General features: G+C 47.7%; 1 protein-coding gene across 1 annotated transcript in view; it reads left to right on the top strand.

The window, feature by feature from the left end:
• Nucleotides 1–23,471, top strand: part of UBR4 (ubiquitin protein ligase E3 component n-recognin 4) — a gene marked incomplete at its 5' end in the record, with an annotated part of 72,044 nt that overhangs the window by 2,625 nt on the left and 45,948 nt on the right. The window contains 42 exons of the mRNA XM_010137285.1: nucleotides 5–26; nucleotides 163–287; nucleotides 961–1,085; nucleotides 1,288–1,347; nucleotides 1,484–1,674; nucleotides 2,440–2,539; nucleotides 2,629–2,766; nucleotides 3,262–3,379; nucleotides 3,802–3,989; nucleotides 4,511–4,670; nucleotides 4,801–4,886; nucleotides 5,834–6,003; nucleotides 6,705–6,987; nucleotides 7,578–7,710; nucleotides 8,021–8,100; nucleotides 8,688–8,816; nucleotides 9,248–9,430; nucleotides 9,657–9,779; nucleotides 9,869–10,098; nucleotides 10,429–10,553; nucleotides 11,110–11,207; nucleotides 11,313–11,470; nucleotides 12,138–12,347; nucleotides 13,320–13,421; nucleotides 14,279–14,379; nucleotides 14,575–14,773; nucleotides 14,997–15,185; nucleotides 15,559–15,622; nucleotides 15,785–15,976; nucleotides 16,568–16,638; nucleotides 16,747–16,894; nucleotides 17,073–17,300; nucleotides 17,523–17,693; nucleotides 17,795–17,977; nucleotides 18,248–18,406; nucleotides 19,024–19,176; nucleotides 19,457–19,684; nucleotides 20,529–20,686; nucleotides 21,674–21,845; nucleotides 21,998–22,199; nucleotides 22,465–22,628; nucleotides 22,849–23,065. Of these exons, the coding sequence (XP_010135587.1) occupies nucleotides 5–26; nucleotides 163–287; nucleotides 961–1,085; nucleotides 1,288–1,347; nucleotides 1,484–1,674; nucleotides 2,440–2,539; nucleotides 2,629–2,766; nucleotides 3,262–3,379; nucleotides 3,802–3,989; nucleotides 4,511–4,670; nucleotides 4,801–4,886; nucleotides 5,834–6,003; nucleotides 6,705–6,987; nucleotides 7,578–7,710; nucleotides 8,021–8,100; nucleotides 8,688–8,816; nucleotides 9,248–9,430; nucleotides 9,657–9,779; nucleotides 9,869–10,098; nucleotides 10,429–10,553; nucleotides 11,110–11,207; nucleotides 11,313–11,470; nucleotides 12,138–12,347; nucleotides 13,320–13,421; nucleotides 14,279–14,379; nucleotides 14,575–14,773; nucleotides 14,997–15,185; nucleotides 15,559–15,622; nucleotides 15,785–15,976; nucleotides 16,568–16,638; nucleotides 16,747–16,894; nucleotides 17,073–17,300; nucleotides 17,523–17,693; nucleotides 17,795–17,977; nucleotides 18,248–18,406; nucleotides 19,024–19,176; nucleotides 19,457–19,684; nucleotides 20,529–20,686; nucleotides 21,674–21,845; nucleotides 21,998–22,199; nucleotides 22,465–22,628; nucleotides 22,849–23,065 (6,336 nt within the window). The remainder of the gene's footprint in view (nucleotides 1–4; nucleotides 27–162; nucleotides 288–960; nucleotides 1,086–1,287; nucleotides 1,348–1,483; nucleotides 1,675–2,439; nucleotides 2,540–2,628; nucleotides 2,767–3,261; nucleotides 3,380–3,801; nucleotides 3,990–4,510; nucleotides 4,671–4,800; nucleotides 4,887–5,833; nucleotides 6,004–6,704; nucleotides 6,988–7,577; nucleotides 7,711–8,020; nucleotides 8,101–8,687; nucleotides 8,817–9,247; nucleotides 9,431–9,656; nucleotides 9,780–9,868; nucleotides 10,099–10,428; nucleotides 10,554–11,109; nucleotides 11,208–11,312; nucleotides 11,471–12,137; nucleotides 12,348–13,319; nucleotides 13,422–14,278; nucleotides 14,380–14,574; nucleotides 14,774–14,996; nucleotides 15,186–15,558; nucleotides 15,623–15,784; nucleotides 15,977–16,567; nucleotides 16,639–16,746; nucleotides 16,895–17,072; nucleotides 17,301–17,522; nucleotides 17,694–17,794; nucleotides 17,978–18,247; nucleotides 18,407–19,023; nucleotides 19,177–19,456; nucleotides 19,685–20,528; nucleotides 20,687–21,673; nucleotides 21,846–21,997; nucleotides 22,200–22,464; nucleotides 22,629–22,848; nucleotides 23,066–23,471) is intronic.

Raw genomic sequence — 23,471 nt, 5'->3', positions numbered from 1 at the left:
GCAGACGCCACCGCCGTTCGCAACGGGTAAGAGTCCGTGGTAGACACCGGGTGCCCTGTCCGGGAGCAGAGAGCTGCTCTGGCCGTGCAGTCCCTGTTCCTGTGCTGCGCTGCCGGGTGAGGGCATCCCCTGGCTGACCCGTGACACGTGTCGTTACTGCAGGTTTCATTCGCTGGTCATAGATGTGACCATGGCTCTGGACACTCTGTCTCTGCCCGTGCTGGAGCCCCTGACACCCACGCGGCTCCAGGACGTGACTGTTCTTGCTCTCAGCTGTCTCTATGCAGGTGAACGGATTTCCTGTACTGTCTGCGGAGCTTTCAGTCGCTCTTGCTTTCGCGCTGCTTTGTTACCCGCACATTTGAGGCTCAGCCCACAAGTCACCTTTATTTCTCATGAATTTGAAAACTGTGCAGCATAGTCTGGTGACTGGCTTAAGAATTGTTACAGTGACGCTGAAATCCTGATACGTTCTGCAAGTGTTCTTGTCGGTAGGAGAAAGACTTGAGTGACTCAACATATTCTTAATAGCCTGTAATTTCTGCTCGTTTTCCATGTATTCAGAGCATAATGTATTTTTGCAGTACTCATGGCTTTGGCTTAATTGCTTATTATGCTCCCAAATCAACCTTGTTTCCCAGAAGTGATTTAAGTACACCAGGATCCTGAGCGTTTAATTGGTCTCAGGAAGAGTGTTGATGAAGATTGCCTTAAAAATGATACTGAATTACACGGTAAAACGTTTCCCCCTTTAATTGCTCTCACGCGTCTCTGTAGGACAAAACTCAACTCTTTTGAGGGTACTTCAGGAAGATTCTTTAACCTGTCAGCTGTGATATTGAGTATTCCCAGCTCCATCAGGTTTATAGGCATGTTGGAACCGGTTGCTTTACTGTGCTAAGTAGAAACATTGAGTCCCAAGGCTGACTCTTAATATTTCCCCCCCTTGTCCTCCATCAGGTGTGAGTGTGGCAACTTGCATGGCCATCCTACACGTGGGTAGCACCCAACAGGTACGAACCGGGTCAACAAGTTCCAAAGAAGAAGATTATGAAAATGATGCTGCTACTATTGTACAGAAATGTGTAAGTAGATGAGAGGGCATTTGGTGTTCGCCTTCTCGACAAACGAAGGGCGTGGAGTTGGTGTTCATTCGGATTGCGATAGGTACCTGTTATTTCTAGGCTGATAAAGGAAGTGATGGGGTGGCTAATTGCAGAGGGCAAAATACGATCGTGTTTGGAGTTTTAATTACTGCAGTGGTTTAATTATTGGATTTATTTGCAGCTTGAAATCTATGAAATGATTGGACAAGCCATCAGCAATTCCCGCCGTGCAGGGGGCGAGGTAAGATTTGCATCTCAGGAAGGTTTTTTTCACTGATTTTGTGCTGGTATATTTGGACATTTGGATTGACATAATTTTCTCTTTTTGGTGCTTTTTTTTTTTTCCCCCCTCCTCCTGTTCACTTTTGGGATGATAGCACTATCAGAACTTCCAGCTGCTCGGGGCTTGGTGTTTGCTAAACAGCCTCTTCCTCATCTTGAACCTCAGCCCCACGGCCTTGGCTGATAAGGGAAAGGAGAAAGACCCGTTGGCTGCCCTGCGCGTCAGAGACATCATTGCTCGTACTAAGGAGGGTGTTGGGTCTCCCAAACTAGGACCTGGGAAAGGGTATGTGAACCCCCACTGCGCTGATCCTTGTCCGTGTATCTAACCATGCCCAGCAAGCAACTACAACGTTGGTCTCTTGAAAGTCCATCCACTTCTGTAATTCAGGTCTCGATTCTTGAAAAGAAGTTGTTGTCCCTTGTACTCAGCACTGGTGAGGCTACGCCTTGAGTACTGAGTCCAGTTTTGGGCCCCTCACTTCAAGAAGGACGTTGAGGTGCTGGAGCGGGTTCAGAGAGGGGCAACGAAGCTGGTGAGGGGTTTGGAGAACTTGTCCTGTGAGGAGCAGCTGAGGGAGCTGGGAATGTTTAGTCTGGAGAAGAGGAGGCTTAGGAGGGACCTTATCACTCTCTACAACTACCTGAAAGGAAGTTGTGGAGAGGTGGGGGTCGGTCTCTTCTCCCATGTTAAGAATGGCAGATGAGAGGGAATGGCTTCAAGTTACATCAGGGGAAATTTAGGTTAGATATCAGGAAAAATTTCTTTACGGAGAGGGTTGTGTAGCACTGGAACAGGCTGCCCAGGGAGGTGGTGGAGTCCCCATCCCTAGAGGTGTTTAAAAGCCGTGTGGGTTTGGCACTGAGGGACATGGTTTAGGGGCCCTGGCAGTGCAGGGGGAACGGTTGGACTCGATGATCTTAAAGGTCTCTTCCAGCCAGATGATTCTATGATTCTTCAGTTCAGCAGAGCAGTCACTTCTCTCAATTCAGTAGCTATATAAATTTTTTTTCCGCTTGAAATGACACTGTATCCTTTGTGCTTCCGTAGGCACCAAGGGTTTGGTGTTCTGTCAGTGGTGCTGGCAAATCACGCTATCAAACTGCTCTCCTCGCTCTTTCAAGATCTACAAGTGGAGGCATTGCACAAGGTAGGGAGGCAGCGTGTACGTGCCTGTGGAACCGTCTGCCTTCTCCACTGAGACACGCTTCAGATGCTCTTTCCGATGCTGTCCTGCAGGGCTGGGAGAGCGATGGTCCACCGGCGGTGCTGGATATCATGGCTCAGAGCACATCCATCCAGAGGATTCAGCGGCTGATAGATTCTGTGCCCCTCACTAATCTGCTGCTGACTTTGCTGTCTACTTCCTACAGAAAGGTAGGAACTGGGACAGAGCTGGAGAGCGCCTGCCGCTGAACTGCTCCCACCGCTGTCATCTGCGTGGAACGTGCTCACTTTACAACCGTGATTATGCTAAGAGGAATTTAGAGTTCTCTTTTCAGGAGCTGTCAGCTGGGGCCTTTCTCTTCCCTCTTTCCAGAACCTGTTAATTTGACAAACTTGTTCTCACAAAATTTTTCTGTGAGCGCGGTGGTATTTGTGAGTTCAGTGAGAAGATGAAAAGGCTGCGTTCGAAACGGGTGCTTTTATGTTAGAGCTGTTACTCAAAGTGTTGCTTACAAGCTCGGCATAAATTATTTGTTTTCAACTATCCTGCGTAGTTTTTAATGCAACTTAATGGGGAGAAGCCTTGAAAAACTGTTAATAAATCAGTTGAGACAGATTCACTAGAAAAAATGCATTAGGAAGTTACTCTCATTTTCAAATCCTTTTAATAATCCTAAAATTTATCCCGTCTGCTGTTCTTTGAAGGCTTGTGTCTTGCAGCGTCAGAGGAAGGGCTCCATGAGCAGCGACGCAAGTGCCTCCACGGATTCCAATACGTACTACGAGGATGATTTTAGCAGCACCGAGGAGGACAGCAGCCAAGGTCAGAGGGGCTGCAGCAAGCAACTTCAGTCGGGGTTTTATGCTTTCAGACTTAGCGAAACCTGGCTGCTGGGCTGTTGCCTTCCTGGAGCAGAGTGACGTGTAATGCTGAGAATAGGGAGGTGTTCGTGGGATCTGTTCGACAGCAGTAACGCTGACTGGGCTCTGCTCGTCCGCCGAAGCCCGAGTGGCTGGGATTTGGCAGTGTTTGCTTGAGAGGAGAGTGGAAATAATTTCTTCTTGTAAATTCCCACTGGACTTCTCTAAAGTGCTTAGCCTTGTGATTCGGGAAGGAAAAAGGAAGACGGCATACACCTTAATTCTGCTCACTGAAGATTTTTGAGACCTTTTCTAAGCTGAACAGTTTGCATAAGGTATTTGCTTGTAATAGCATACTGTTATGTTTCCTGCCTCCTGCGTTAGATGACGACAGTGAACCAATCCTTGGACAATGGTTTGAAGAGACAATCTCTCCAAGCAAAGAGAAAGTGGCCCCTCCGCCCCCGCCTCCGCCTCCCCCTTTGGAGAGCTCGCCCCGAGTGAAAAGCCCTAACAAACAGACGGCCGGCGAGAACGGGAACATCCTGGCCAGCCGCAAGGATCCAGAGCTGGTACGGGTTGGTCTTCAGCCTTGATGAAGTCACTGGTGGCATGGGTTACTTGGTGGACAGCGTGATCGATGCCGGGCAGTTGAGTTCATTGCTGACAGGGCATCAGTGACTCTGTGGCTTCGGGGGCGGAATGTCACAGTGTTCGGTAAAGCCAGGGAAGCACAGACTGAGGGTAAAATCTATTGGGGCTGGAGGGAAAAAGAGGGCAGAACTGTAAAGCAAAACGACTTACAGGTAGAATGCTTTTAGCTCCAGCTCCATCAGGTAAAGACAAAAATAAATACTGCAGTCGAGAAGGTAGAGACGTGCAGCCTTTCCAGAGGACCGTACAGTCGGTCCCGATGCAGAACAGGGAGTGCAGCCAGCTGGGTTGTGAGGAGTCACCCTGTGCTCCACGGCCGGGTGGAGTGTGGAGTTAGGGGACTTGATTTATTTTGCTGGTGGTTTTGGTTTTGTTTCATGTTGTCTTACAGTCCCTCCGCTTTCGTTGTTTCTATAGTGTGTTTCTCTTTTCTTTTCAGTTTTTGAGCCTAGCTTCAAACATTTTGAACTTTATCACTTCTTCTATGCTGAACTCCAGGAATAACTTCATCCGCAACTACCTGAGTGTGTCTCTTTCGGAGCAGCACATGGCCACGCTGGCCAGCATCATCAAGGAAGTGGATAAGGATGGGCTTAAAGGTGAGTGAGCAGAACCTCATCGTCAGAGAACAGACTGTAGCATTTACAGGTGTATGTTTTCTTGGCTCCATGTGGAAACCATCAATAGAGGACAGCAGCGGTGGTAAATGTCTTGATCCCTCTCTTACAGGCACGTCAGATGAGGAGTTTGCTGCTGCGCTGTATCACTTCAACCACTCCTTGGTCACCTCGGATCTTCAGTCTCCTGCCTTGCAGGTAGATCTGGGGTTGAATGTATCAATGAAACGAGGAAGCGTTGGTGTCCGTTGATGTCTCTAGGCAGACTCTCCACACCCAGGGTAGTGTGTTGGTGGTTCCATTTGTCCCTAGAGTGTGTTCTTTTGTAAACAGAGCTTGGGATATTTCGGATCCAACAGGCCGGATGACCTTTGCAGTCATCCAGTACAAAACATCCTGCAGAGTGTGAGCTTAATGTCTGGAGTTCAAATTAATCACTGAACTTTGAAGGTGATGATAGCTGAAAAGGAACTGAGTTGTATATTTTGTTTTGAAGAGTGGCCTCTATCCACGCGTTAATTGAGAGGCGGATTTGCTTTGCTGTCAGGACTCATGCCAAAAGGCCTTGGAATTCTCTCAGGAGAGAATCAAATTAATCCTCTTGCTTTCATGTGCTGACTTTGTAGCCTCCAGGTTTCTGTGCTAGGTCACGGGCTGACCCGACTTAGCATCGTAAGCAGGGGTTGTAAATCTGCTTGCCAATCACTGAATTCGATGCCTGTACTTATTGTTGAGTGTTTCCTACTCTATTTAAAATATTCTTTTTTAAAGGCAGTCAGACTTTCAGAAATCTGCCTTTTGACTGGGTTTGGAAAGAAGTGTTGCTGTGATCAAAGGGATCATCTGCCCCATTTTTAGATACTGAACGTAGTAGCATAATCTTCTCCTGGTATCGCAATGAATGCGTAGAGCTCACTAACACCATTTTTTCTGCATTGGCGTGGAAGTTTGTTGTGTTTTAGGTGCCAAGTGACAGTAACTGTCCCTTGGTGGCTACGCCGTGTATTTGAGATAGGAGTGATGCCGCTGTCTGAACAAGCTCTGAGAGCCCTAATGTTTGTGGTGATCTGTTTGTTCCGATCAAGTTTTTGATCAAAGCATCAGAAGGACTTGCCCCTTTTCAACAAGTCTTTCTTTGGTTTCAGAACACGCTTCTTCAGCAGCTGGGAGTTGCCCCTTTTTCTGAAGGTCCATGGCCTCTCTACATCCATCCCCAAAGTTTGTCAGTGCTCTCACGACTTCTCCTGATTTGGCAGCATAAAGCCACTGCCCAGGGAGATCCTGATGTTCCAGAATGCCTTAAAGTTTGGGAAAGGTGGGATTATTTTTTGTTAAGCTTGAAGTTGTATCTTACCTCTGTAATTTTTTTTCTATCGAGTGAAAATTCTCTGGGACCAGCATAACAAGTGTGTGTGTTCTCTGGGTGGTGATGGCACAGCATGCCTGCAGGAGCCGAGGTTCAGTCCTTCACCTGGAGCACCGGAAATAAAACCTGGAATCAGGATTTCAGTGGGTGGAGGCTGAGGTCTAGCCATGCTGGTTTCAAAAAGGGAAGTCAAATGTCTTATTTCAGCAGGTTTATTGTGATGATGGCGCCAGGATTTTGCCTCTCTGTGCCATTACCTGAACGTGAAGGTCTCTGGTAGGGTTTAGCTGACTTAAAGCTGTAGAGGACAGCCTTTCCCATGGGAACAGTGTGCATCTCTCTTTCTCCCTGTGAGTGATTGTCCAGATGTCCCTGCTCACTGCAGGGGCCTTGGACTGGATGACTTTTTTGACACCCAAACCATTCTGTGATATTTTCCATCCAATATGTTTGCTGCTGATTGAATTTATGTAGGTTTTACTGTTTGCATAGTCTCATTCCAACACAAAATATAGCGAATAATTTGTGAAACTGCCAGTATTAGAAGAGTAGGCAGAAAAATTAAGAAATGTTTGTTTAACCTCTAGTTGAAGAACTTTTAAAGAGATCTAGTAAGTGTAAACTTCATGAACTTCCTCTCTGACTGTCAGGTTTGTGGGCACACTGAAGCAAAACGCCCTGCAGGGGACTCTGCCCAGTGACACAGAAGATCTGAATGTTGAACATCTCCAGCTGCTGCTGCTTATTTTTCACAACTTCTCGGAGAGGGGCCGCAGATCGATCATGATGCTCTGTATCCAGACAATTGTGGAGCTGACAGGGAACATGGATACCCAGCAATCTTCTGTGCCACTTATCGTGGCGCGTCTGCTCTTGGTGTTTGACTACCTGCTCCATCAGTACTCCAAGGCCCCCGTGTACCTGTTTGAACAGGTAAGATTTTGAGAGCACGTTCTGGGTATTGAACTGCTCACCCAGGCAATTGTTTGATGTGTTCTGATCCGGTAAATCAATTTTGATGTTGTTACCAGCCTTTGGGGTTACAATATGTGATTAACTGTGGTTGCCAGTTCCTAGCAGCAGGGTCTGTTCGGATGTAAATTCCTCGTGCAACCACCGTCCTACTAAACCCTGGTACGGACAGGATGAATGCTCCCCCTTACCTTGCAGAATCTTCCGTATTTGGGTATTTAGGCATCATGTCACGTACACCTTGTACGCCCTGTCCTTGCTTTAGCCTTTCGCTGTTGAGGTTTTTGGTGGTGTTCTCATTAGTGGGATGTTGGTGTTTTGTGTGTGGCGTTTTCAGTTGTTGGAAGCTTGACCACTGATTTAAGCTCCACAGTAGAAATCATCAGGCAGGGCCTGGGGCTTCCCTCAGAAGCTGGGGGTGATTGTGTTTTAGCAACACGATTGTTTGTATTTTGTGGTTCTTTTTCTGCTGGTGGTGGGATTTTTCCCCCCGACCCCTTAATGACAAGGGTGCCGTGGGTGGGTTTTCGTTCATTTGTTTTTTAATTTAGGTGCAATATAATCTGCTGACCCCACCCATTGGCTGGGTGAGTGGATCCCAGGACAGCAGCAGACGAACAGCTGTCCCACTTTATCATGGCTTCAAAGAAGTGGAAGAAAACTGGACCAAACACTGTTCATCGGGTAAGAAAGAAAATAGAAGGAACTTTTTATTCCAAGAAAAGCTTTATTAAACAAATTTATTGTTGTCTAGGAGTCTGCTACAAGTAATTCAAAGGAAGTGTGTGTTTATTATGCCAGGATTGTGTGAGTAGGAGAACCTTGGCTGCATGTACCATAGGTTAGAGCCCGTCTAACCAGTATGGAGCTAGTTTACCCGGATCTGGTAGTGATCTTAAAATGTGAAAGGTTGTGGGGACAGAGGAGAGGATAACCTAATGCTACCTAAGTAAAACTGCCGCTTTGGACGTTATTTTCTGTCCTCACATTCCAGATGCAGTCCCCCAGCCCAGATTCTACTGCATCCTGTCTCTAGAAGCTTCCGAAGATGACCTGAACCGTCTCGATGGCACGGTACTGAGATTTCTGCTTTAAAGACCTTCCTGTAAGCCTCGAGGGCCACGTTGCTCTGACAAGTGCCGGGGAAAATAGACATGAAGCAGAAGTAGAGAGAGCAGAAATTTTTCATGAAGTGGAGAAGAGTGGCTGGAAAAAATAATGGAAGTTCCTTTTTGTGCCTGATTATGTGCCAGGAAAGTCAGCATGCAAAGTCTGTGAAGATGCGTTGGACTGGTTGTAGTACCAGTAGTACCAGCAGAGCCGTGTCATATCCACGTTTATTTTTCAGTGCTGCCGAAACATCTCAGACAAAGACACATGGCATTAGAGTTGCTTTCTCCGAATTCTGCTCCCTGTTCCTCTTGGGTTTTGTTTCCTCAGTAAATTTGTTGTTGTCAGGGTTATGGCCTTGCTCATGCGTGCTCCCTTATAACCAGTTCATGGGTGCCCTGACTGGGGAGGGACATACCCGACAGAACTTCCTTCCTGGAGGTGCAATTTGCACAGTTTTGGTCTGAGGGTGTTTAGCAGAGCGTGGCTGTAGGTAAATGCAGAGCGGTGCAATTTGCAAGGCAGTGATCCCACCTTGTCATCTCTTGCAGGTTTGCGAGGTCCTTTTCTCGAGGACTATGAAGTATGATGAGCTTTACACTGCCCTGACGTCGCTGCTTGCAGCCGGCTCACAGTTTGATACCCTCAGGAGGAAAGAGAACAAAAATGTCACTGCTCTGGTGAGAGTGTGTGCGATAGTGTTGGCTGTGGTGAGGAATAACAGGTTTTCAAACTTATTTTCAAGCAAAGTCTTTAACCAAAGTGTTCTGGATGGTGGTCGGAGTAATTCCATGGCTAACGGTAGCGTTTATGGTGGCGGTTCATCTTGTGGGAGTGTTTAATTCCTGAGGAGTTGTAGACTCGCTGTATGTCCCTGATAGTTCCAGCCTGGGTATGGCTAGAATATGATGAAGAAGAAGATGGTACAATCTTCTTCTGACTCCTTTTTCTTGCATAATTTGTTGTATAATGTGATGGAAGCTCAGTCCAGCGTGTGTTACGTGATTTGGCACATCTGCAGGAGTCTGGAGTCTCTGATGAGGTCATTTCAGTAGCTGTAATGATGGAGACTTCAATCTTCTTTACTGATTTGTCCAACTGTCCTGTGTAGGAAGCCTGTGCACTTCAGTACTACTTCTTGATCCTGTGGCGCATACTGGGGATTTTGCCTCCCTCCAAAACCTATATGAACCAGCTGGCTGCAAACTCACCAGAGATGAGCGAATGTGACATTTTACACACCTTGCGCTGGTCCTCCCGCCTGCGAATTGCCTCTTACGTCACGTGGATCAAGGTGCAGCCTTCTCTTTATAGGGGTGTTCTGTAATGCTGTCGATAGTGAGAATGTTGGTCGCTTGTTCTTCCGTGCTGACTGCGTGTGGGATTTGGGGTGTGGGCCTGGTGGTGAGAAATGGGAGCTGGTGTCTGTGTTTCCTGAGTGTTATAGCCTGGTAACTGGCAGAGTGGTTCATTAGACAGCACTTCTGAAATGTGACGGGGCTTTCTTCTGTCATCTGTAGGATCACCTCACCAAGCAGGGCATGAAAGCTGACCATGCTGCTTCTCTCATCGACTTGGCCTCCAGGAAGTGCAGCTCAGTGAAGTACGACGTGGAAATAGCAGAGGAATACTTTGCTCGGCAGGTGAGGTGGTGTGAATGCAGTTGTGCACGTGGAGCTTCTGGTTTTGTGGAACGGTTTGCACTTACTGTTCCACCCCTCTGTCTCTTAAGATATCTTCTTTCTGCGGTGTCGATTGCACAACCATTCTCCAGCTGCACGAAGTTCCCAGTTTACAATCCATTTACACCCTTGATGCGGCGATTTCCAAGATTCAGGTTTCTCTAGATGAGCACTTTTCCAAGCTCGCTGCGGAGACGGACCCACACAAGTCTTCAGAGATAACCAAGAACCTCCTGCCTGCCACACTGCAGCTTATTGATACTTACGCTACGTTCACCAGGTACAGTCCTTAGGGTCACTAGTGGGAATATGCTTTTCTTCCATGTGTAGCACTTTCTTTGCATGGTGAATTCAAGTAGGAGGGATTTAATTCTTACATTACAGCTTATGTAGAAGAAAGCAAAAGGACATCTGCTTTTTCTTTTGAGTGGGCGCATTTCCTGGGAAGTAGCTTAGAGGAGATAAAAGGCCGGAACTCCCTTAGTAGTTTAACACGATGTATGGGGCAGAACTTCAGAAGTTTGCTTTCTTACCTGTCACTGTGGTCACACACTTGGTTCTGAAATGCAGAGCTGGTTCCTGAAGTAAACCCTTTCCATCCTGAATGCAGATCTTACTTGCTACGGAGCCTCTCTGAAGAGGGCTCCAGTGAGAACAAACCCTCCGAAGAGAAGCTCCGGGGTTATGCTGCTGTCCTGGCCATTGGATCCAGCCGCTGCAAGTCGAATACTCTCGGTGAGGGTTCTGGATAGTTCAGATTTTCTTCTCTAACAGGTGAAACTTTCTGTAATGCGGCCAACATTCCATCTCAAAGCCACGTGCCAGCTAATGTGTTCTCAAGTCCTTTGTTCAACTGAGTGCCTTATCCTGGCAGCAGCAGGCTGGCACGTCTTTTCCTTTTCGCATCCTAACAGCTCAAAACGCTGGGCAGGCCTTGGAAGAGTCACTGTCCTGTGGGCTCACCTGGGGTGTTGAAATACTTTTACAGCCGAGGTTGGGCGCTGGTGGCATGACATTGTAAGGGGAGTTGTGAAATGGTTTGTTGAAGAAGGCTGTGAATTTGTCTTTTTGTTTTCTGCTGGTTTAATGAAGCTGGGAAGCTCTTGTGGTCTTAGGGGTAATTTTGCCTTGTAGAAGAGCTTGGAACTTACTCTCAGCAGACTTACAGCTCAGTTTAGTTGCACTTGTGTCTTAAATAATGATCTAGTTTAAAAAGTGATGTAGAAGCATATTGGTTTTCAGTAGGACCCAGGAAGTTTCGCGGTGACTTACAGTTCTGTGTTAACTGCAGGTCCAGCGCTTGTTCAGAACTTGCCCTCAGCTGTGCAGGCTTTGTGTGAGTCGTGGAACAACATCCATACCAACGAGTTTCCAAACATTGGCTCCTGGGTGAGTCCAGCCTCGCGGATCGATCCGGGGTGATCTTAACCCCGTGAGCTGCTGGGGATGGCGGGCAGCGTGTCTTTGGTTCTGATGTATCTTCTCAACCCTCAGCGCAATGCCTTCGCCAATGACACCATCCCCGCAGAAAGCTACATCAGCGCGGTTCAGGCCGCCCACCTCGGCACTCTCTGCAGCCAGACCCTGCCTCTTGCAGCCTCCCTGAAACACACCCTGCTGTCCCTCGTCAGGCTCACCGGGGATCTCATTGTGTAAGTGGTGGGTCTACAGCATGTTCTCGCAGCATACGTCTGTCTGCTCTTCTGCATGTCTGTCCGCACCAGAGTGTGCAGGTGGAACTCTTAGTGAACCGGGGCTGGATTTTGAACTAAGCTTTTGATGGACTTATTTCAGTTTACGGTTCTAAACTGTGAATGAATGAAATCTGTCGGTCCTCATCTGATAGCTCTAAAAGCACCACTCCCTGAAAGTCCCGTTAGTCCTTTTTGTCAAATAGGGACTTGGAGAAACTGAGCTATAAACTGAGACAGGAGGGATCGAATTAATTAATTTGTGTTTTGTGATGTTTTCAAAGCATAAGGAAAATGAGAAGTGGAAGCATTATTTTGCCAGGGACTTACTGTAAGGTGTTCTGAAACAGATAGATAGTTGTTGACACTGCAGACGAGTCCAGAAGCTGTCCACTGCGATAGTGTGACTGTCCCAGAAAATGCTGTAACGTGTGTGGAGTTTGCCAAATGAGGATGATTTTTGTGCGGGGAAAAATGGCTGGGCCAGTGTATTTACCTCAGCTTTCTAAAAAGGGTTTTATCACTGGCTGCCATCCAGACTTGCACCTTTCCTCTGTCACTTCTCATGAATCTAAGAAGGTCGTTCTCAGATCCTGCAGAGAAGTAACTTGTTTGCTTTTCTTTCCAGCTGGTCAGATGATTTGAACCCTCCACAAGTGATCCATTCCCTGTTGCCTCTCCTCTTGGAGACCAGCACGGAGAGCGTGGCAGAAATAAGCAGCAACTCCCTAGAAAGGATCTTGGGCCCTGCAGAATCCGATGAGTTCCTGGCACGTGTTTATGAGAAGCTAATCACGGGATGCTATAACATCCTGGCCCATCACTCTGACCCAAACAGGTAACAGGCTGCGTGGCAGCTGTATACGAAGAATTACTACAGTGTGGTTAAATATCGGTGTCGGTTCTTGAACAGCACAACAGAATGGCAAAAAATCAGCTTATTTGTATCCATTGAAGACTTCTATAATTGTAGACTAAAAATATGAGATACTTTGTTCATGTTACCAGAATTTTCAGCGCTGCCGTTCAGGCAGTGTGGATTTGAATCATCTCTTGTAATTCTGGATGGAGCATGAATGTCTCTGGGTAGGGTTTTTTTATTTAAGCAAATAGAAAATTATGTAAATACAAGCAGGAAATCGAAGCTGAAGATGCCGACCTAGCTTGCTTTCTATTCCTTTGTCTTTGTTCCTGCTGTTTGTAAGGATGGCTAATCCCTGCTTTATCATAGCAAACTAGCCAGATTTGGGCTTCCCACCCCGTGCTCGCTGCCTGTGTGGAGGGAATAAGCTTGATGCGCAGATGGTGATTCTACCCATCTGAAACATAAAACCATTAGGCACGATGATGTCGCATCTTTGTAAGACTGATCCGCTCTGGATGGGAGGTATTCAGAGGGAGATCTACTGCGCCTTCTGGTAGAGAATGTAAATGTAATTGGATTTTACTTGCAGGGTGCGTTGTGGAGCGGGGCTGAGCGCAGGAGAGAATGGGGAGGAGTAACACTAAAAGAGACTTAAAGTGTAAAAGAGCAGCCACTTAGAGGAATTTGGGATGTGAGGAGCTGAAAGTTCCAGATTATTCAATGTTTCTGACTGTCTGACTTGCCTTACAGCATCACGTGCCACTTTTTGTCTGAACATTGGGCGGATTTGTTGGTGTTTATGTATATTTATTCATCAATCATTTCTCTCCTGTCTCTTGGAGAGCTGCTTTCAGCTAGTGGAAAGTTTATTAGAATTGGATTAGCAAAACTGATAATTTCTTGGCTCTTAGACATTCTTATTTAATATGCATCTTTGATCCTCAGTGGCTTGGATGAGTCCATCTTGGAGGAATGTTTGCAGCATCTGGAGAAGCAGCTGGAGAGCAGCCAGGCCCGCAAAGCCATGGAGGAATTCTTTTCGGAAAGGTGAAGTCATCCAGACAGTTGTAGCTCAAGAACTGCATTCCTTTTCCTTTTTCTCTTAGCTTGTCACTGTCAGCACCTGAGCGATGTTAATGCCATTGCGCAGGAAAACACAGAACCGTGTAGAGATAGGACAGACGCCCTTCAGGCAGCGCAGGAGGGTGCGAAAAGGCTTTCTGTGGGGGAGAGGACCTCGGTCCTTGGCACTCCAGATAAAATATTTGGCGAGTCCTCATAGCAGTCATCAGTGAGGAGTCTTGTAAGATGATTGTTTTGTCAAGGGGGCTACAGGGAGGTTTTTGAGAGGCTGGTCTATAAGGCGGTCGCAGAAGCCTCAAAATCCCAACTTCTCTCCGTGCTTCCTCGGGGCAATATGTTGATAATTTTAAGGGTGGAGATGGGGTGTTGGCCTGACTTAGAAGGGTGAAGACAAAATGTGATGGAAGCTGCACAGCACAACAGCAGTGTTCTGCAGAGGTATGAGGGTGAACCGGAGGGCAGTTTTTCTCTGTTAGGAAGCCGACCGTTGGCTGGTTTTGCTCTCTGCTAGTTGGGTGGTTCAACATTGAAGCAGTCTGGTGTCTGTTATAGTGAGTTTTGTTCTGGAAACCAGCAGAGGCCCTTTTGTAACTTGATATGTGGCGAGTGCTGATGTGCTGCTCAGGAGCTCATGAGGTTTCCAAGGTCTAGTCTGAGTTAGGAGTTTGCTCTTCGTCGAAGGCTGTTTCAGAGGCTGGCTGCTGAGCGGCGATAACACAAACTATTGCCAACCTTAAACACGAGGGCAGGTGTAAGTGCAGGTGAACAAAAGGAATGGCTTGTCTTTTCCAAAGCTGACATAATTTCTCCCCTCCATATAGCGGAGAACTGGTCCAGATCATGATGGCAACAGCCAATGAAAACCTCTCTGCGAAGTTCTGTAACAGGGTGCTGAAATTCTTCACCAAGCTCTTCCAGCTCAGTAAGTGGTTGCTGAATCTCTTCTGACCCGCTTTTGTCCACCTCATACTGTTCCTGTATCAGACTGTGATAGGAAGATGCTTGAAAGAAAAGCTGTGAGGGAAAGTGGAGTGGCAGTTTCACGCTTTTCATGGCAAGCCACCCTCAAACATGTTAGCTGTAGCCTCCCTCGCTCACTGTTCATTCTCTCCACCAGCCGAGAAGAGCCCCAACCCCAGCCTGCTGCGGCTCTGCGGCTCTTTGGCCCAGCTGGCCTGTGTGGAGCCTGTACGTCTCCAGGCCTGGTTAACCAGGATGACCATGTCCCCTCCCAAAGATTCAGATCAACTGGACGTTGTGCAAGAGAACAGGCAGCTGCTGCAACTCCTGACAACCTACATTGTTCGGGAAAACAGGTAAAGTACAGCCTGTGCCGTTTCTTGTGCGTGCTGTTCATTCCTTTTGTTCCCTAGACAAAAGACTTGTGAGTTGCTGACGGCTCCCTGTCAGCTTTCCGCTGAGGGGTGGGCAGGGCTCTTTGCCCCGAAGGCATGGCCGTGTCAGTGCCCTTGGCTGTGGGGCTGGGCTGTATTTCGGTGGGGGATGTAACCTGTCTGAAACTTTCTTCTTTCTGGTTAGCCAAGTCGGGGAAGGCGTGTGCACTGTTCTCCTGAGCACTCTGATACCGATGGCGACTGAAATGTTGGCCAATGGTGATGGCACAGGCTTTCCCGAACTGATGGTCGTGATGGCAACTTTGGCTAGCGCAGGACAAGGGGCAGGACACCTCCAGCTTCATGGTGCTGCTGTCGACTGGCTGGGCAGATGGTAAGAGCGAACTCTCTGCTGCTGCTTGTTCATTTGCATCACTTCGACTTCCCAAAATCTTTCTAGGGTTTTTTTTTTTTCCTGGTAATTTGGGGACAGAAATTCATGTTTACTGACACATGCTTATTTTTTAGTATATTGTTTGTTGTTTGGAATATAAAATGTCTGAGAGGCTGATCTGTGTCCCCCTGTTAAGAATAACTATGTGTTCTCGTTGTCCTTTCCACTCTTGATGGTTTAATTACTGTGTTTATACATTCCCTGTTGTTTATCTTAAAGCGAACTGAACGCCTGAAGCTATGGGCGAGACCTGAGTTTACCCTCCCCAAAGACCGTTAGCTGTAACGCTCCTCTCCACTGTTTTGTGTTACAGCAAGAAATACCTGTCACAGAAGAACGTGGTGGAAAAGATGAACGCGAATGTCATGCAAGGGAAGGTGAGGCGTGGCTATCGCTTCCCTCACAGACGCGTATCTCGGGTGTGAGCTGTCCTGTTTGGCTTCATAGTGGGAGTTCTAAACCAGTTTGGTCAGGGGGATTGTTCTGTTTTTATGGGATCTAAGTATCACCTCCCGTTTTCATTCATCTCCGCTTCACAGCATGTGACTATCCTGGAGTGTACGTGCCACATCGTCTCGTACCTGGCCGATGTCACTAACGCGCTGAGCCAGAGCAGTGGCCAAGGACCGAGTCATCTGTCTGTGGATGGGGAGGAACGGGCGATTGAGGTGGATTCAGACTGGGTGGAAGAGTTGGCAGTGGAGGAGGAGGACTCTCAGGCTGAAGATTCGGTAGGCAACAGTCACAGTTAACACTGCAGATGAGACGAGGATTGGTTTTTGCAGTCTCCAAATTGAATTACTCAGGTTATAAATGAAGGTTTCGTTGCTGTTGTTATTTGTTCCTCGTGTGAGACTGAGCAAAGAACCCCAGTTGTCAGATCGGGAAGCGACTTTCAGTCACTCGTGTAGATCTGTTGACTTGGATGTCAGCAGAAGTTAAAAGTTTCTTTTTCAGAAAATGAAAAAACCAGGGTCAGACGGGTTTCTTCTCACTGGTCTGTGTGTCAGTTACCAGCTTTTGTATCAACAACAGCTTAGATTAGACTTTTAAGTGCTGTTGGGTGGGAAAAAAAGCTGGCATCCCAGTGTATGATTTTTGTTACTGTTTTCTTTTTCTTGACTTGCTCTTTTGAGTTACTGTAAAATGTTGCCATCTCTGCTTTTCATGCGGTTTGATACCAGCTGCCACCTTTCAGCCAGGCAGCGCTAAAACTCGCTGTTCTTCAAATGCTCATTAAGTCTCTGAGGAACATAGTGTGTACTGTGTGCCTTTACTGTAGCTGTGGTTACAACACCTTTATAAACCAACTGTCTTGACAGGATGAAGATTCGCTTTGTAATAAACTCTGTACCTTCACCATCACGCAGAAAGAATTCATGAATCAGCATTGGTAAGAATCTCCAGCTTGTGTTCGGAGGTTCACCCTGGTATTGCTGGCTGTTGAGGAGGCAGCCCGCGGACTGCAGTTTTTATAACTCATCTGGCTTATTTTGTGCAGGTATCACTGTCACACTTGCAAGATGGTTGACGGGGTTGGTGTTTGCACAGTTTGTGCTAAAGTTTGTCACAAGGATCATGAGATTTCTTATGCCAAATACGGATCGTTTTTCTGTGACTGTGGAGCCAAGGAAGATGGGAGTTGCCTGGTAAAGTGTTTTCATGTCGACATACAAGCTGTGGTTTCTTGAGTTTTTAGTCTTTTACAGATGTTTTTGTTCTGCCATGAAATGATGTTAACCTTGCTGCTGTTACAACCTGTATTCGTTTTGTCAGGGGTAAAATTGAGTGTGGTTTGGGCTTTTAGCATTCCTGTGTCATTCCCAGGCTCTGGTGAAGAGAACTCCCAGCAGTGGGATGAGCTCCACCATGAAAGAATCGGCCTTCCAGAGCGAGCCCAGAGTGCCCGAGAGCGTCATTCGACATGCCAGCACCTCTCCTGCCGAGAAAGCCAAAGTCACCATCAGTGAGGGGAAGGGCCCTGATGAAGAAAAACCCAAGAAGAGCAGCTTGTGTAGAAATGTTGAGGGCTGTCGAGAGGAATTGCAATCCCAGGTATAATTGTAAGCTAGTTGTCAAACATAGGTGGCTTATGATGAGGATCTTGGGTGGGCTGTGTTGGTTATCAGCCAAGCTGCTTGATTTTAATGCTCTTCTTTATGGTAAGAGGGATGGTAAAAGCGGTGTCAGGCTTTAGAAACTAGTTGACATTCAGCTTTTGTGAAGACTCTGAGCAGGAGCATCTCAGGCCTCACTCACCTTATCTATTTCTTGTAGGCCAACTTCTCCTTTGCACCTTTGGTGCTGGAGATGCTGAATTTCCTGATGGATGCCATTCAGATCAACTTCCAGCAAGCGTCAGCCATGGGCAGCAGCAGTCGCGCTCAGCAAGCGCTCAACGAGCTCCATACTTTGGACAAGTCGGTGGAAATGACGGATCAGTTGATGGTACGATACTAAAGGAGGGATTAGATCATGGGTAGGTGGGAGCACGTTTAAACAGAAAAAATTCAGTGACACGCTTCTATACGCTTTTACTAACGGCTCAGGTCCCAACTCTTGGCTCTCAAGAAGGTGCTTTTGAGAACGTCCGCATGAACTACAGCGGTGACCAGGGCCAGACGATCCGGCAGCTGATCAGCGCCCACGTGCTGAGGCGGGTGGCCATGTGTGTGCTGTCATCCCCTCACGGACGTCGGCAGCACCTGGCTGTGAGTCACGAGAAGGGCAAGGTGAGTACTCAAACTCTGCAGAGAATCTTGGACCAGAAGGGAAAATGAAACAGCCTTAGAGCACTGAACAACGAGCAGAGTATTGCTGTGCCTGTGCTGAGATCTGGATCTTCTGTAAAGCATTGCATAGCTCAGAAATCCTGTCACTCTGCAGAGGAGAGAGTTCTTTCAGCAGAAACAGGGAAGGCTGTGGGGACACAGACCTGAAGTTGAAATGCCTTTTTCCCCTCAGCTGTGAAGTTGGGTATCTGAGCTCCTTCCTTTCTGCAGATTACGGTCCTTCAGCTCTCAGCGTTGCTGAAACAAGCAGACTCCAGCAAAAGAAAATTGACCCTCACTCGCCTCGCGTCTGCACCCGTTCCGTTCACTGTGCTGAGCCTCACTGGGAATCCCTGCAAGGAGGACTACCTCGCTGTCTGTGGACTGAAGGTAAGGGCCTGACAAACCCTTTTCTCACCGGTAGGAACCACCAGCTCAAAACCAGCCGGATTTCTTCCCTCTGAGGAGCGAGCACAGAGCTGGCTCCAAAGGTCTGTCACTAATTTTAGCTCATGAATCACTTTCCTACGAGATATATGAAGTAAAAGAAGCAGGACCTATATGAATAATACAATAAACAAGGCAGTGCCTCAAAACAGTGCTTCATATTGTCGTTAGGCCAATTTTACTTGCAGACAGTAGTCGAGGTTTAGTCACGTGAAACTCCCTGTGTTAGAACTGGTCCGTAACAACAGGCGTTTTGTAGCCAGGGCTGCTCTGCGTTGTACTCTCCCAAATTTAGACGCAGCTTTCACAGTGCAGAATCCCCAGATCTGTTATTTAGCTGAGAAACAGCTGGACTCTGTCTGGGTTTGGTTTGGGGGTTGGTTTTTTTTTTTTCTTTACAAACTTCCATGTCATTCATTGTAAATGCAGGAATTTCAGAGTTTAACTCTGTGAGTCATTATTGGCACCAGGAGAAATGCTGGCTTTTAACTCCCTTCTTGGCTTGAAATGCTTATACACACTTTGTTCTAATAGTTGCCCGATCTCTCTCCGTACTCCAGGACTGCCACGTGTTAACGTTCAGCAGCTCGGGATCAGTCTCTGATCATTTGGTGCTCCATCCCCAACTGGCCACTGGGAATTTCATCATTAAAGCCGTCTGGCTGCCAGGATCGCAAACAGAGCTTGCGATTGTGACTGCGGACTTTGTGAAGGTGTGTCTGGTCGTGAGCTGTTGATGATGCATCTTCTTTCAGGCAGCAGAGTCTGGCTCTTCGCGGAGTTGCACGTGGACGAATGTGATAATGTTCTTAGTAAGGAATAAATTGGAAATACAAATTTGTGGTGTGTGGCATAAGAAAATGCAAAACCAAAGAACCCAAATAACCAAAAAATGAAGTGTCACATCTATCAGACATTCCCCTCTCTCACCTCCTGCCCATTTACACTGTGTGGTATCACTGTAGTTAATTATTTTCTTGATTCTTCCCACAGATTTACGATCTCTCTGTCGATGCCTTGAGTCCAACCTTCTATTTCCTTCTCCCGAGTTCCAAAATCAGGGATGTCACTTTCCTTTTCAACGAGGAGGGGAAGAACATAATAGTGATCATGTCCTCCGCGGGGTACATCTACACGCAGCTCATGGAGGAGGCCAGCAGTGCCCAGCACGGGCCCTTCTATGTCACCAATGTGCTTGAAGTCAATCACGAGGACCTAAAGGTACTGGTGACTTCCCTTTGGTGGAGCGTGGGCTGCAGTGGCACTCTCTCTTTTGTTTGTGTCTTACAGTTGAAGGCAGAAGTCTCTTTTTTTCTTTTTTTCTTTTTTTTTTTTTCCCCCCTTTTAAGTCCTCTGATCCAGATCAGTGAGCTCGCCATTCCTCTCAGGAGAGAAATAGCCTTGCAGAGAAAGGGGTGGGGGTAAAAATCAAACCCCTTCGTCCTTTCATCTAGAAAATGGAGCCTAGTTTCCATGGCTGGCTCTGAAGTCGTGGCCAGCAGGGTTTCTCAGCAGGGAGGAGGTTTCAGAGCAGTGCTGTTCTCGGAGCAGGGTGCTCCACAGGTGCAGTGACCAGAACAGAGAACGTTACCGACTGTCGCTGGGGCTGCAGAGATGGAGTGAGCCTTTGTGGCTGGTCAGTAGTAGCTCTGTAGTCTTGGGGGTCACTTTTAAAACCTGTCCATGTGTCTCAGTGTTTTTTACCCCAGTCTGTTCCAAAACAGGGGAACAGATGAGAAGACGGCCCTCAGGAAAGCTCTTTGGTGAGCTGGAAAGATGGGGAGTGCTCCGTGTGAGGCTGTCATACAACATTCAAGCACACAGATGTGCTACCTGCAGCCCCTGGGGATGTGATCTCAGTATCCCCTTGCAAAGCCTTTGAAGTAGCTGATGGATCAGTTCACCAAGCAGCTCAGCTTAGAAAACTGTCCTTTAGGGCTGCGTTCTCTCACTGGTGGGGAGAGCCTTTCGGAATAATTCCATCATGAACCATTTAAAAGCCTGACAGAGAGTTTTGGAGGGTGTGTGTTCATCTGAATGTGGGTGTTTCTTTCTGACCCTACAGGACAGTAATGGCCAGGTGGCAGGAGGGGGAGTGTCCGTCTATTACTCGCACGTGCTACAGATGTTGTTCTTCAGTTACTGTCAAGGCAAGTCCTTTGCAGCCACCATCAGCCGGGCCAATCTAGAAGTGCAGCGGCTATTCCCGATTAACATAAAGAGGTGAGGCCCGTGGGGTAGACTCCCCTGAAGTTTTCATTTCTGTCTATGATTAATAAATATTACTAATTATTCATAACATCCCAGCGCGGAATGGCCCAAGCTTGTGGAGATCTCCTAAGTGCAGGATGATCTGAAACCGTGAGGTGCTTCTTTCAGCAGTGGGGTGCCCGTGCGTCTTTCTCCCCAGCAGGATTTCACAGCAGAAAGGTGACTTCAGACCAGTGTCACTGCACAGCCCAGAGCGGCTACTGGTGCAGCAGCTGGAACCGATGGGATTACCCACCCTCGCGGAGGCTGCAGAGCAGGAAGCCTTTGTTTCCTTCCGGCACCAGTACCGCAGTGGACCTTGTGTATTGTGCATGTTAAGGCTTATTTTCAGACTCCCTTGAGGAAAACCAATCTCTTATGCTATGAAAGAAGCTGTTCTAATATCTGTTCTGACAAACAGAGCTGGGCATTGAGGCCACAGACTGCACCAGCCTGACACTGAGCCACTGCCGTGAGCAGGCTCTGTAGACAGGTCAGGTTCCAAGAGCTCCCCAGCCCCAGCCGAGTTTGGCTTCGTCTTTTTGCAGCTTTGTTTTTTTTTCTGGTGAGCAGAGTCACACAGGTCCTGCTGCACTGGCCTTTGCTTAGTGCCTGCGGGTGTGTTGAAATGCAGAACTGTGCCTCGGTTCAGATACAGAGATAGCTGACAGCCATTTTAAAATCGCTTCCTTGCTTTTGGGCATAAAAAGTTACTAACTTAAGTGCCTTTCCTCGCTTTTTCAGGGTAGAGATCAGGGCTGTGTCTTCTGCCCACTCAAGTGATTTCCTCAGTTTCTCACCCGCAAACCAGGCACTGATGTTCCTGGCTGTTTGTTATTGCAGCGCTTTGAACTCCTGCTAAGGACGAAGCTCTGTCTCATTCAAATGGGGATGAATTTTGTGTGTTTTCACTCGTGTTATTTCACGAGTTAATGTCATTCTGCCCTTCATCTCTCGCAGTTCAAACGGTGGGAGTAAGACTTCCCCGGCACTGTGTCAGTGGTCGGAGGTGATGAACCATCCTGGCTTGGTGTGCTGCGTCCAGCAAACCACAGGTGTCCCACTGGTGGTGATGGTGAAGCCGGACACCTTTCTCATCCAGGAGATTAAAACCTTGCCTGCCAAAGCAAAGGTTAGGCATAGTTCCCTCTACTTTTGGCCCTTAAAATGTGTGTTCCATCAAGAAGATGTCTCGTCTTTGCAGCTTTTCTAATGCAAAGAGTTTCTTTCTTCAGTCAGCAGTTGCCAGCTCCTTTCCTTGACTCGCGCTGCTTGCCTTTGCAGATTCAGGACATGGTGGCCATCCGTCACCCAGCCTGCAACGAGCAGCAGAGGACCACCATGATCCTCCTGTGCGAAGATGGCAGCCTGAGGATCTACATGGCCAACGTAGAGAACACCTCGTACTGGCTCCAGCCCTCTCTCCAGCCTAGCAGCGTCATCAGCATCATGAAGCCGGTTCGCAAGCGCAAGGCAGCAGCTATTAGTAAGGGGCTTCTCATATGTATCTTGTGCAAGGTAGCGGCAGCAAATGTGGATGCAAAGACTGATCAGCATCGTGGAGATACTTAAGATGAGGTTGAGTGCTGGCTGTGTCTGGGTAAAATGTTTCCATGGGTGTGTTTGTAAATACGTAAAGCTGGCTCGCATGGGCATTTCCAAGGGAGGCAAGTTCATCCTGCAGCTTTTTCTCCGTAACTTTGCCTGCTACGAATGCATCTTGTGAAAAACATCTGTCTCGTCTCTTGTAGCAACTCGCACGTCCAGCCAAGTGAACTTCCCCATTGACTTCTTTGAACACAACCAGCAGCTCACGGATGTGGAGTTCGGAGGCAATGACCTGCTGCAGGTTTACAACGCTCAGCAGATAAAGCACCGGCTCAATTCCACTGGCATGTATGTGGCCAACACAAAGGTAAATGGGGCGATTTGGGGGTGTTGTGAGGCTTATAGGGTGACATTATTGGCTGGATTGATAGCGCGCCTTTTCTCAGGAGTCTGCTTTGCTCAGATGGCCCTGTAAACTCCTGTGATACACAGATAAAAAGAGTGGAGACACCTGGGTACAGACGTCAGATTCTTGGCTTAGTGGATTTCTGACTTCACCTTTCTGAACTGTGTTTTGTCTACTACAGCCTGGGGGTTTCACCATCGAAGTGACCAACAATAACAGCACAATGGTAATGACCGGCATGCGGATCCAGATCGGCACACAGGCCATAGAGAGAGCACCTTCCTACTTGGAGATCTTTGGCCGCACCATGCAGCTGAACATGACCCGGGCTCGTTGGTTTGACTTCCCTTTCACTCGCGAGGAAGCCCTGCAGGCTGACAAGAAGCTCACCATCTTCAGTGAGTCTTTGTTAGTGCTTCGCTTTGACTCCTTGTTGGTGTTGCTTGGGTGGTTGAAGCTCCCGTGCTTCACCTCATAGTACGGAGGTGAATCCGCAATCTGTTCATTTGACCTGACTACAGAAACAGCTCTAGGGGCAGATCCTGAACATTTAATAACTTCAATTTTGGCCCAGTTTCTTGCTGCACTGGATGAATGTGCAGTAGCTCAGCTCAGTAATTTTGTGTTGAGGTGATAGAGAGAGAAAGTGGCTTTGAGGAGGAGACAAAGCCGTCAGCGTGGCCTGTGTTAGTGACACGGTGTAATCGCTGTCCTGACCTTAAGAGGCTGGGCTCGTTTGTCTTCAAAAGACGCTGTTAGCTGGTAAGACATTTCTCTCATCCCTGCAGTTGGGGCTTCTGTGGA

This window comes from Buceros rhinoceros, unplaced genomic scaffold, assembly GCF_000710305.1.
Source record: "Buceros rhinoceros silvestris isolate BGI_N320 unplaced genomic scaffold, ASM71030v1 scaffold12860, whole genome shotgun sequence".
Lineage (NCBI taxonomy): Eukaryota > Metazoa > Chordata > Aves > Bucerotiformes > Bucerotidae > Buceros > Buceros rhinoceros.
The sequence above is the reverse complement of the archived record's forward strand: the minus strand, read 5'-3'. Positions and strand labels throughout refer to the sequence as shown.